General features: G+C 45.2%; 1 protein-coding gene across 2 annotated transcripts in view; it reads right to left on the bottom strand.

Annotated features, from left to right (window-relative positions):
* Nucleotides 1-2,878: 2,878 nt before the first annotated feature.
* The window catches only part of TUBGCP3 (tubulin gamma complex associated protein 3), an 86,158-nt gene continuing 76,051 nt past the window's right edge, over nucleotides 2,879-12,985 (bottom strand). The window contains exons 19-21 of one of the 2 annotated variants that reach the window (XM_023519180.1): nucleotides 12,410-12,550; nucleotides 6,144-6,260; nucleotides 2,879-3,959 (exon numbers count right to left, since the gene is read on the bottom strand). In XM_023519180.1, coding sequence (XP_023374948.1) covers nucleotides 3,801-3,959; nucleotides 6,144-6,260; nucleotides 12,410-12,550 — 417 coding nt within the window. In that variant the 3' untranslated portion in view covers nucleotides 2,879-3,800. The remainder of the gene's footprint in view (nucleotides 3,960-6,143; nucleotides 6,261-12,409; nucleotides 12,551-12,985) is intronic. The other variant, XM_012811527.2, reaches the window with a different exon arrangement.

Below are 12,985 nucleotides of genomic sequence, written 5' to 3'. Positions count from 1 at the left end.
ACAGCGTCATCTAGAATGGTGAAATCTTTTCTTGAAGATTTTCATTTCACTTTGCCAGATCCATCAGGGAATCACTATCTATGGCAGCTATAGCCTCACAAACTGTACTTCTTAAATAATGAGACTTGCAAGTCAAAATGACTCCCTGATCAATGGACATGAAGACAACATTCACCTCCTAGCACTTCTCCATCAGAGCTCTTGGATGACCTGGTGCATTGTCAATGAGCAGTATTTTAAAAGGAATTCTTTATTTTTCTGAGCAGCTCTCAATAGTGGTGTTAAAATATAAAGTAACCATTCTGTAAACAGCTGTGCTGTCATCCCAGCTTTGTTGTTCCATTTACAGAGCACAGACACAGTAGTTAGGTTCAGCATAATCCTGGCGGGCTCTGGGATCTTCAGAATGCTCAGTGAGCACTGGCTTGGACTTAAGGTCAGCAGCTGCTCTAGCTCCTAAGGAGAGCCAGCCCGTCCTGTGAAGCTTTGAAGCCAGACATGGACTTCTCCTTTGCAGCTATGACAGGCCTAGACGGCATCTTCCAACAGGAGGAGGTTTCGTCTACAGTGAACATCTGTAGCACAGCCAACCTCGGCATTGACCTCAGCCAGGTCTCCTGGGTCACTCACAGCTGCTCCATCAGCACCTGCTGCTTCACCTCGCACTTTTATGTCATGAGGATGTGTCTTTCCTCAAACCTCATGGACCAGCCTCTGCAGCTTCCTCACCCCTCGGCCTTCAGAGAACTGGAGAGTCGGGGCCTTGCTCTGGGTCAGGCTCTGGTTTAGGGGAATGTTTGGGCTGGACTGATCTTCACTCAGACTTACTTTCTATCAGGTACAGGCTGTTTTGCTTTTATATCTTTTCTGCGTTCTGAAGATAAAACACTTTGACTTTCCTTTAGGAACTTCTGCTCTGCATTCACAGCTTGGCTGTTTGGTAAGAGAAGCTGAGCTTTCAGCCTACCCAGCTTTCCACACGCCTTCCTCACTGAGCTTAATCATTCCTAGCTTTCGATTTAAAGTGAAAGACACACAACTTTCACTTGAACACTTAAGAGGCTACTTGAGGGCTATTAATCGACCTGATTTCAGAGTGTTTCAGAGAACAAGGAGGCCCAAGGAACAGGAGACGGAGGGAGCCAGTGGAGCAGTCGGCACACATGACGTTGGCCAGTGAAGATTACACTTACAGGGGTGTGTTTCGTTGTGTCTCAAAACAAGTATAACAGCAACGCCAAAAGTCACTGATCACCACAAGATAGAAAAATGGAAAAGTTTAGAATGTCGAATTACCAAATGTGACAGAGACTCCAAGTGAGCGCGTGCTTTGGAAACATGTGCCCACGGACGTGCTCATTATAGGGTCTCCACACCCTTCAGTTGGCGTCTGTGAACCACAAGAAAACAAGATGCGCCGTGGCTGCATATGATCTGTTATTTCTGAATTGTTTGCAAGCATCATTCCATTTCTCCCCTAAGCCTCTTACTGTGGTGTCTGTGTCACTAACATGGCCACACCCTTGTGGGTGTGAAGGGTCCAGAAGAGCAGCGGGTAGGAAGGGCCTGTCTGCCTCACTGTCACTGAGCTGTTCTGACCAACACTCACAGCCACATGCAACCTGTTTCCCTGGAGCCAGGAGCTGAATTTACAGCTCCAGGTGTCAGCGCCACGCAAGGGCAGAGGTTTCTAGAGACACATGCTTGTCTCTCATGACCCGGCTTCAGCGTGATCATGTGCTCTTTTCCTGAGAAGTGGGATTGTCAAGCTGCTGTGCCTTTCTGTCCTGTCCTTTAGTGCCTGGAGCGCACGATTCCATGGAGACTTGGGAGTCACGATGCCCTGAACATTGCTGGTGACAAGTATACCGGGGGAATCAGAACATCCCCTCACCAGTCAGGCCATCAAGGCCCCAGGACATGGGGCAGGCCCCTCCACACAGGGCCACCGTGCCCTCCACCACCTCGGTGGGTCAGAGGGGCCCAGATGACACAGCTGGCTTCACTGGCTCCAGCTGCCCAGGGAAACGGCTTCACTGCACCAGGACACCAGGACACGGAGCACCATTCATTAAGTGCCTCGTATGAGCCAGGCCCTGTCTGCATCATGCCTTCCCCATCACAAGCCTGACAGGTGAAGAGTGAGCCGCGTTTACAGGGTGGAGACAACACAGGCCACCCTCGCCTCGCACTCCCTTCCCCCGAGCCCCAGCACAGAACCCTCATACTGCCCGTACCTCGCTGATGATGGTTTCTGAGATCCTGGCTCCCCACCGGGCCTGGCTGTGGGAGCACAGTGACACCACATCTCCCTTGCCGTCCAACACCCACAGTTCTGTTCTGGGCACCAACTCCTCAGAAGCGCCCCCTAGTGCACAAATCCAACTCAACTGGCACAACTCCTAACACAACTGGTGTTTCAGTCCCTAACTCTAGGGTGGCATTTTCTAGAGCAGTTTCTATTGCAGATTAATCCCTGATGCAATGCTTTGAATGAAATAAAACAAAAGCAGGTTACACACTCAACTTTGGGAAATATTTTTCTCTTGGAGATGCACAGTATATCCTGATAATCTCGGAAGGCCTACAGCAGAGAAATCTACTTCAAATTTCTCATTTCTAAAATTTTTTAACTACAAATACGTACATCCTGAGAGTTTCTAACCCTCACTGTGGACTCCCGCATCCAGCCCTCTCGGCCCTCTCGACTGTGCTCTGCTTCTCCCCTGGAGCTGCAGCGCCTGACGTCCTGCTCTCCTGAGTGAGGGGCCCGCTCACTGCAGCCCTGCACATCAGGCCTCATCAGCTCTCACCCCCAGAACCAGCATGTGCAGGGTCTCTTCGTGAAATTGCTCAAGAAACAACTGATGACTCTGAAATATAATTGCTTTTAATTTTCTAAATTTTCACTTATGTAACATTAATAAAGGCAGATTTATGTGACCTGATAATGACATTTTTACAAAATAACAGTTCCCCCCCACATCTGGTCAGTAGTATATAAATATTTACAATGAAAAAATAGGCAAGGAAGAAGGAAATGTTCATTATCCAAGTCCATTTCTCTCCAAGGCTTATCAGAATTGTGAAAATAAAATACTCCATTAACTTTTTCTAGTCACTCCTATTTACACACCACTTCAGCTGAAGGTTTCATGCGAGGCTGCACTGTACAAGGACGTCTTTGTTCTGTGTCACTGCTGCTTTTTTCTAGACTATTCTAAAACTTTTCTGAAATAGTAAATTAAATATAAAAATGTAAACTCTGAAAGAAAATAGGAATAAATATATGTAAAAGTAACGCACTGAGATACAAAGTTTCTCATAGACATTGGTATTTTACAACACTAGAAAACCAAAATAAAATGTTCTATATTTTTTTTAGTAGGGAGATTGTTTCAATTTAATTTGATTATGTTAACAAAGATTGCCTCTGAAGAGGATTGTTAAAAAACCAGCAATGATAGCATCACCTTAATTGATGAATATCCCATTGCCCTAATTTTCTCTAAAGAAACTGATGGTTTTAAAAATGACAAGTACAAACTATATCACAGACAGCTTAAGACATCTCAACAAATCATGGTATGTTTTAACTATGAAGATTTTCAGAAATAAAATTCGAGTAGTGCAGCCAGTCTCTTTAACTTCGTGATATTACAAATGGGTTTGACTCCAACATCTAAACCAAAACTTGCAATCTCCCATGTGCCACTGACGTGCTTGTGGAACCGAAATGGGGACTTTCACGCCAACAACACACTGGCAGCATCTGTGGCTCCCGGGACGGCTGGGAGGCTTCACGTGCGGGAGCTGCGCCGCCCTCTGGTGCCCAGCGACACGTGCAGCCTTGGCTCTCTGGCCCTGTAGTGCTCGTTGAAGTCCAGCCGGAAGCTGAGAAACTGAAGACTTTCGTCAGAGCTGGTCGTCAGCAGCACCAGGAACTGCTGCACCACGCCCTGAGCAGGGACAGAGGAAACACTCTCTCAGAGGGCACTTCCCGCAAACTGCCCCCACCGCCCCCTCTAGGGTTTTCCTTCTAGAAAAAGCCTTTAGTGAGGCCCTTCTGCAGGCACCCAGCTGTGGGCCCTCATGCTTACACAGGCTGGGAAGAGTTACCTTCCACAAATACAAATCAGCAATGAATACGTTCTACTTTACATAACCAACAGATTTTTCCTTTTTGCCCCTGAATTTTCCAAGAATAAGCAAAACAGCAAACTAGCTGATGTTAAAACATTCTAATTTTGAATACAAAACTCAGTGTTACAAGTTTATCCTTCACAGGATTTATGAAAGAGTGTTTCACCATCAGGAAGCCCTGAATAGAGAACAGAGAACACAGAAGAATGAGTCCAGGATCTCAGCCAAGGTCTTCAGGCTCCAGTGCCAGGGAACATACGGCTCCCACAGCCTTCCTGATGGCCAGGGTACTGTGCCAATCACATCACCGCCTTCTTGAGGGGGCTTTGTAAAGAAGTGACAGTTTACTCAGACTTTAGCATAAAGCTAAAGCTAAAAGTCACTGAGTGAGTACAAACTCCACCTCTGTCAAGTTCCACGGCCTGTGCCACACCAGCAACACTTACCTGGGCATCAATTCATTTTCTAGCTACCTTAGAAGAGTTCTCATCTACAGACAAAAGCGTCTGGAAGCTCTGTGCCCTCACCAACCTCTCCGAGTTTCACTAGCCGTCAGTTCCCCTTTCCTTGCTTCTGGTCAGAAACGTGAATTTCAGGCTCACAGGTGGCTTCTGGAGGACACCTGGAGAGTTGGGGTGCACGCAGGCTCAGATACATCCCCTAAGTGTGCATGTTAATATCAGTCTGTCTTTCTAGGTGACTGACAGGGGAAGAAAGCTTCTAAGGAATTATACCGCCAAAAATACAGATAGTACCTTCCAGTTAAGTGATGAACTGACATATAAAGACCCATGAAACTGACTGTGAGGACTGTGAGCAGTATCTCCTCCCATAGGCCAGGGCACTGGCTGTTCGTGAACAGTGGACAGTGAGCAGCAGCGAACACCCTAGTACTCCAGGCACTCTACAGCGAGCAGAAAAGGACTTTGCTGCACAGAAGGGAAGTGTGAATGGTAATAATTTACAAAGAAGATTAAGACTGTAATTTGAGTAACATTGGAATTACAGTGATTAAGATTACTTTTTAAAAAAATGTATCAACTACATTGAGGAAATGTGTTACCATAAACAAGAACATCACTGTCTCTCAGCAGCGAGAACAGACGATGTTTAAATCCTGGCACTGCTTTGCAGCTGTTCACCTATCTTACTTCAATGAGTAAATGGAACTATTACGTACCCACTTTTAAGGAATATGAATACATATTATAAATGGAACATGAGTTCAAGGAGGTATTTCATGGAAAACAGCTACTTGACACTGCACTAAATATAAACATGTCATTCTCACCATTTATGACATTTGTTTTCAACAAAAATGCAAAAACGGCCTAATGTAAGAGTAAGAACACTTGTAGAAGGGCCTACTCCCCCCCTTGGTTGTCCTGAAGAGAAGCACAAACAGTGCAAGGCTTCGGGCACAACCAGACGCCCTAGAACAGGCACAGGCATCCCATGAACAGAGCAGCACGTGGACCACTGGGGGTCAGCGCTCATCTCAGTTACAGCATCCAGATGAAAACATTCCTCATGAAATCTTCCCATCTGTTTTTCTATTATTAAAATCTCATGGGGAAATGGATGAAATGAGGAACTGGACTCTCAAAATAGAATCTTAGCAGAGCACAGAGACGCATGGCGTAGCCGTGAGTCCCCAGTCCACCATCTGAGTGAGTAGGCAGCTGGCATCTCTACACAGCTGGGTTTCTGCTTGTCTGCAGCAGGGTCAGCTGTCCATGGCAGGGGCACCCCTCACGGTGAGCCCACAGCCAACCCTTTCGGCGCTCATCCTGGCTGCACCTGCACCGCCTCAGAGCCCAGGTGGGGCGAGGTCCAGTGGGGCAGTCTCAGGGCCCCAAGGGGTCTAGCAGGTAGCCAAGGCAGGCCCCCCCATTAGTGCCACTCTCACCTACACAGGTAAGTACCAAAGTGACAGCACAGATCCAAATCTGATCATCCAGAAAGCAAGTGTCAATCACAGAAGATGCCCCGATACGCACCTGGTAGAAGTGAGTCAAAATGCGCAGCTGAGAACACATCCTGGGGATAGAGTCCTTGAACTCTCGAACCCTCTTCTCCTCCTCCTCTTTCTCTGCTGCTGTCACGCCCCACTGGCCCTGAAGAATCAAAAGCTCCAGATGGAGTTAAAGTCTCGATGGAAGAACTGTCTGCAGAGTGGGGCGAGGCTGGCTCATGAGGGCAAGAGACACATTTTCCGCACCCTCTGCACTGCTGAAAACCTGCATGGTAATTTTCTTAGGCTCTCCACCTTAATTTTTTCTTGGGAACATTTCACATGAACACTTTGAGCACACTGAGAATCGCCTCAGAAACGAGTCGCAATGCTGTGATCTCTCCCGGCCATGTCGTCCACAGCTCTTACACAGACAAAACACAGAAAACTGCAGGGCACCCCTTAAATAACCTGCCTTAATGAGACATTTACTATTTCCCTAAATATGATGATGTATTTTTTTGTTTTGGAGATATAGCCATTTATTTCTATTTTTAAGATTGTTTTTAATCAATGGTGAATTTGACTAAATGCCCTTTCAGCTAGTATATCTAGGAATTATCAGTGAATTATTTTCTTTTTAGCAACTATGGTGAATTACATTACACTATTTATATTCCTGACATGAATTCCAGTCTTGGTAAATTTCAGATTCTGTAAGAGACTTTTCACTCACATTTCACATGAGATTTCTCCATCCACACCTACGGTCCAACTTGGTTTTCTCTGTGCGTTATGACGGCGGCCTCATGGTGCTCCCCGCCCAGTGCGGGACTCCCTTGTCCATGACTGGAGGTTGGACACGTCTCAGCACGCTGACCTGGGGCTGGCGGCTGAGCCCTTCAGTAATTTTGCTTCCTTAATAGACTGTTTTGTCTAGAATGTGCTTTCTCTTCCTGCCATCAGTTTTGGAAACCTATAGAAAATCATTGATTTCCTTCATGGACACAGATTTCCGCAGATCCGAGAAAAATAGTACATTTTTCTCACTTTGTACCTTTTCTTCCCGTTATTGACTAGATTAGTTAATAGCTTATTTTAATCTCCCACCATCCCTTGCCCCCCTCCAAAAGGACCAGCTCTTGGTCTCTGCTCTTTAACTCTTTTACTTATTTTCTAGTTCATTAATTTTTGCTCTTATCTTTAATTATGACTAATCAAGTGCAATGGTGAGAGGAAGGCTGGACAGGGAGGCCGGTCTGGAACTGGCCACACAGTGGCAGCAGCAACGTGCTGCCTGGCACCAGCACACCCAGTCCCGCCTTCCAATTCACCTCACAGCCCCGTTCCCAGCACGGTGGATGTGATGTTTACTTTCCTGACTGTCCTACTCTCCAGGTCACTAACACAGGCATTGGGAGCTACAGATTTTCATAATTATGTCCTTATTTATATGTAATTCATCTTTCATGGTCTACAAGAAACAATTACACTTCTAATACTAATGGGTCTCACCACTGCTCCTTGCATGGTTGGTCTGTAAAGGAGCACTGACGGCACACTGCCAGGTGCTCGCTCGCAGGGGCTGAGCCTTCTCCCTTCATCATGACCTACACACTGTAGCCCTCCAAGACATCTCCTCCTGTTCACTGTTTGTGCCTTGAACCACGGCTTCTTCTCCTCTGAAGAATTCAGTGTGTTTGGGATGCCTTGTCCACTGTGTCCCTGACAAACATTTCTACATCACTGTGTTTTGACTGTCTGTTCTGTGCTAAGACTTCCAAGCTAGCAAGTCTGCCTGGCTGGGGGGATCCTCAATACCTAACATGTGCAACTATAAAACTATCCCTCCTCAGCCAGCTAACATGTTTCTTGTTTCTGTCTTTAACACCATTTAACATATTTACGCCTGTTTCACTTGATGCATGAACTTTAAACACTATCAAGAATGGAGAAATCACAGCATTTATGCTACTTCCTAATTCTTCTTCCTCTACCAACTTGTGTCCTTTATATCTTTAAACAAGATTTTAAGTTGCTCTATTTTATTGTAACATAAACCACACATAATAAATCATCACAAGACGAATATACTCCCACACACCCAGTGCGTGGAGACGGAGAATACAGCTGGCACCCTAGAAGATGCTCCTTGGGGCCTCTCCCAATCACTCCCCTTCCGCCCAGGGACCTCCAGCTGCTACAAGTGATGCTGGTGAGCCTGAGAATGCATTTCCACCGGGTGTGTACCTGGAAGAGGACATGCTGCGTCACAAGACCCAGGTCAGCCCAGGCCACTGCCTGAGCTCCCAGAGCAGTGCCCAGTTCACCTGGGACAGCGGCACTGGACGGCAATCATTCTCATGTCCTCACCAACACTGTTATCTGTCTTCATAATTTTAGTCGTCCTGTTATGGTGTCACACATCAGTGGGGCTTTTAACCCTGACTTATCTGATGATTAATGAGGAAACCTTTTCACAAAGTGAACACACATTTAATGGGGTTATCCTACGGATTTATAAGAGCTTTATACATTACAGATGAGCTATGGCTACATGTGTAAGTTCTCCAGGTCAACAGCTGGCTTTTTCCTTATTTTATCATAAAGACTGTTACTTTCCTTTACAGCTAGTATCTTTTATACTTAATTTAAGAAAAGTCTCCTTATCTCAAGATCCGTACTCTGCTCCTGAAAGCTTTAGTATCTTACCTCCATATTTAGATTTAAACCTGCCTTGTGTTGGTTTTTCTGTGTTGGGGTGAGGGCCTAACACCATTTTCTGGGCCCTCATCCCAGGCTCTAGGTGCCACCCGCTGTGGTGCTGATTCCTCCTCCTGTGACCCACACCACACCTGGCTTTGAGCAATCGTGACTTCACAGTGAGTCTTGAGCACACACACAGTCTCACTCACGTCCTTCTAGTTTGTTCTTGTTCAGTAATCTCGTCTCTAGGCGTATCTCCACATAAATTTTAGAACTAGCTTATCAACTCCTACCAATAATAAAAATGGTTGAGATAAGAATTAGAAGTTCACTGAGTTTATGTATCAATTCTCTGATCCATAAACACATAACTCCCCTACTTAGAATCGCTTTTATGTCTCCCAATAACGATTTATAAAAGTCAGACGATAAGATGCTTTGAAGGTTTACGGGCCATGGGGCTCTCCCGAATACTCAGCCCAGCTGCAGTGGCACAAATGCAACCACAGACCACGTGCAGACAGAACCCAGACTCCAGTACAGTAGTCATGGAAACAGGCCAAACCTGATCCTTGAACTTTAGGTTTCAAGGATCCTGTTTCAGTTTCCTGTAGAGAGGACCTACATACATTTGTTACATTTTAATGCTCTTCTAGTGGCTTTTTTTTTTTAATTTCACCTTGGTTATTCCTAATACAATAATAAGGTTTTGGATAAAGACTTTGTTTTCAGTTACCTTTATAAATTCACCTATTAATTCCAATAATTTATCAGATTACTTTAGATTTTCTAGGACTACAACTATTAACTTTTGCAAAAGAAATCAAAAATAAGATGATTTTGTTTCTCCTTTCATCCTGTGCTTCCTCCTGGCTCGTGACGCGGCCTAGAAGTGCTCTTACTCTGTCTGAGGGAAACCCTCAACATTTCACTATATTTTGCTATAGATTTTTCACACAAATCTTTTTATAAGTTTTTACTTGGGATTAAATATCTTTCTCCATCTACTGAGAAATCATATAATTTTTCTCCTTTAGTTTATAAGTGTGAACTTCAGTCATTTTATTAGAATAATGAAAAGAGCACTGTATTCCTGAATAAGCTCAGACTTGTCTTAACACATCTTTTTGGTACATCACAGGTCAGTGATTCTTTGGATTTTTTTTTTTTTAATAGAGACAGAGTCTCACTTTGTTGCCCTCAGTAGAGTGCCGTGACACCACAGCTCACAGCAACCTCCAACTCTTGAGCTGAAGCAATTCTCTTGCCTCAACCTCCCGAGTAGCTGGGACTACAGGCACCCGCCACAACACCCAGCTATTTTTTGGTTGCAGTTTGGCCAGGGCCGGGTTTGAACCCGCCACCCTCGGTATATGGGGCTGGTGCCCTACTCACTGAGCCACAGGCACCGCCCAATTCTTTGGATTTTTACCTCCATGTTTATGAGAAAGACCAGTCTACACAGCAGAGAGCGAGTGACCATGTTAGACTTGTCTAAATGTTTTGTTTTGTAACTTTGACTCTGGAGTCAGGTTATCTTTTATAATTCACCTTTGTTTTGTAAATGAAACAATCCCTAAAAACTAAAACCCAAAATGAAACTAACCGATCTGTGCACAGTGTGGTGTGGGTCACAGGAGTCAATGGCACAGCCTCCTGGGAGTATTACTTCAAGGGATGCTATCACATGGAATTGGAACCACTCACCTAGTGAAATACACCCTAAGGAAGAAAAGAAAGAAGTACAAAAAAGTAACGTTCTTTTTGAAACTATGCTGCTGCTGGTGGTATCAGGGTCCTCATCCAGCTGTGGGCGTGGGTGCACACAGTGTGGCTGCGGTGCGAGCGGAGGGGGCTGAATAAGACAACACTGAAAGTCAGGCTTTCAGTGCTGAAATGTGAACTATAAAAATGAAAGAAGTGAAAGCCCTTTAACCCTAAATCTGAACTGGAACAGGCATGCGGCCTCTTCCAATACCAATATTTCCAGAATATACCAAAGAAGTGACTCGTGCTCTTAGTGGCTGTGACTTTCCAAGTAAGCATGGTCCTCTAACACAGGCTTTAAGAGAAATAATACTTAAAAGTAAAACTACCCAAATTGTATTGACTCAACAATTTTGACCATCTCAAGAATAGGTGGAGTCACGCATTGGTTAATGAGAGGGACACATTCTGAGAGCTAAAATCTCGTGTGACACTGCAGAGCACAGGTACATAGGCCAAGCATGGTGAGGACCCTAACACAACAGCCTGTGTCTAGACTCGTCTGAACACAGAAAAGGCACAGCAAAAATATGGTGCTGTGATCTCACGGGACCCCCACTGTACACATGGTCTGTCATTGACTGAAAGGTCATTCTGTGACACATGAAAAAGGAGAAGATTATACAGAACATAACATATACAAGAACTCTCACAAACAACCAAATCTGATTAGTAAGTCTTCCCAATTCCAGGTCAATGAGGACACATTGGAAAAGTTACTGAAAATAACAGACAGCACAGAAATTTGGTTCATACACACACACGCACGCACACGTGGGTACACATAAACACACATACGCACATGTACCCACTGATACATGCACACATGTGTACACACACAGGTACACACAGGTGTGCAAGTACAGACACATAGAGTCTTCATCTTAAGACACCCTACTTAACATTCTTTTATTTTGGCTCAGCGCCTGTGGCTCAAGTGGCTTAGGCGCCAGCCACATACACGTAAGGTGGTGGGTTTGAATCCAGCCTGGGCCTGCCAAACAACGATGGCTGCAACCAAAAAATAGCCGGGCGTTGTGGCTGGCACCTGTGTTACCAGCTACTTGGGAGGCTGAGGCAGGAGACTCTCTTGAGCCCAGGAATTGGAGGTTGCTGTGAGCTGTGATGCCAAGGCAAACCCAAGGGGACAGCTTGAGGCTCTGTCTCAAAAAAAAAAAAAAAAAAAAAAGATTCTTTTATTTTACTATGGTTTTATCAGGATACAGGCTGAGTAAACTTTCTCTAAAGTGCTAAAGACCAGAAGTGTTCCGAGATGTTAGATTTTGGAATATTTGCATGTACATAACGAGATATCTTGGGGCATCATGCCAGTGCCCAGAAGTTTCAGACTTAGGAGCACTTCAGATTTCAGATTAGAGATGTTCAACTTATATTAAATGCACTTTTCAACTTACAATATTTTCAATTTATGAGAGATTTATCGGGATGTCACCCAGCACAGGCTGACACACATCTGCAGACACACACCCAGTACACAACCTGCCCACTGTGCCATCCAGCAGCTTCGTGACAGCAACACAGAGGTGGGGAGATTGTGGAGGGACCTGCACAGATGATTTCCACAGCTTAACGCTTACTAGTGAGAACTGGTATGAGGTCTCTGGTTCTCCTATGCACTGTTTTTTCCAACATGGTGATGATGGTGCAGGTGACCCGTCCATCTTCAGGACAGTCAGTACTTTCTCAAGACCCCGCCGGCAGTTTGAGCCCATCTCAACTTATGTGAAAATCTCAGCCAGAAAAGCATTTAGTGCCCCTTGTTATTCCCATGGCAAGAAGTTCACTATTAAAATTGATAAACCAGTATAAAAACCATACCTCAATCTCATTCTGCTTCTTTTTCTCTTCAAACTGCAGTCGTCTCTGTAATTCTTCCAAAGCAGTTCTGTATATTGCGTCCTGAGCATTCTGAAGTTCAATGATTTGATCAAACACAGCTCTAAGTTGGTTTAAAAGTGCCTAAAAAAGACAATTTTTTATGAATAGAGCCGCAACATGCTTACTAAGCTTTTTAAAGACATATTGATAATCGGTAAAAAGAAACTATAAAACAAGACACCAATACAAATCCCCCAAGTGTTCATAGTTGGCTCAGTCACTTTCCTGACGTTCCAGAACACCTGCTCCTGAGCAAGGCACTGGGGAAACACCAGCTGCACCTACTGCGCGGAGCAAACCCCACACTCCTCGTCCCTGGCGCCTAGCACTCTATGCAAGCCATCTCCAATTCAAACCCTACACACTGGGTCCCTGGCGCCCAGCGCTGTACACAGACTATCTCCAGTTCAAACCCCACACTCTGGGTCCCTGATGCCCAGTGCTGTATACAAACCATCTCCAATTCAAACCCCACACACTGGGTCCCTGGTGCCCAGCGCTGTACACAGACCATCT

The sequence above is a fragment of the Otolemur garnettii genome, unplaced genomic scaffold, assembly GCF_000181295.1.
Source record: "Otolemur garnettii isolate 467f Iridium unplaced genomic scaffold, OtoGar3 scaffold00161, whole genome shotgun sequence".
In the NCBI taxonomy this organism is placed as follows: domain Eukaryota; kingdom Metazoa; phylum Chordata; class Mammalia; order Primates; family Galagidae; genus Otolemur; species Otolemur garnettii.
The sequence above is the reverse complement of the archived record's forward strand: the minus strand, read 5'-3'. Positions and strand labels throughout refer to the sequence as shown.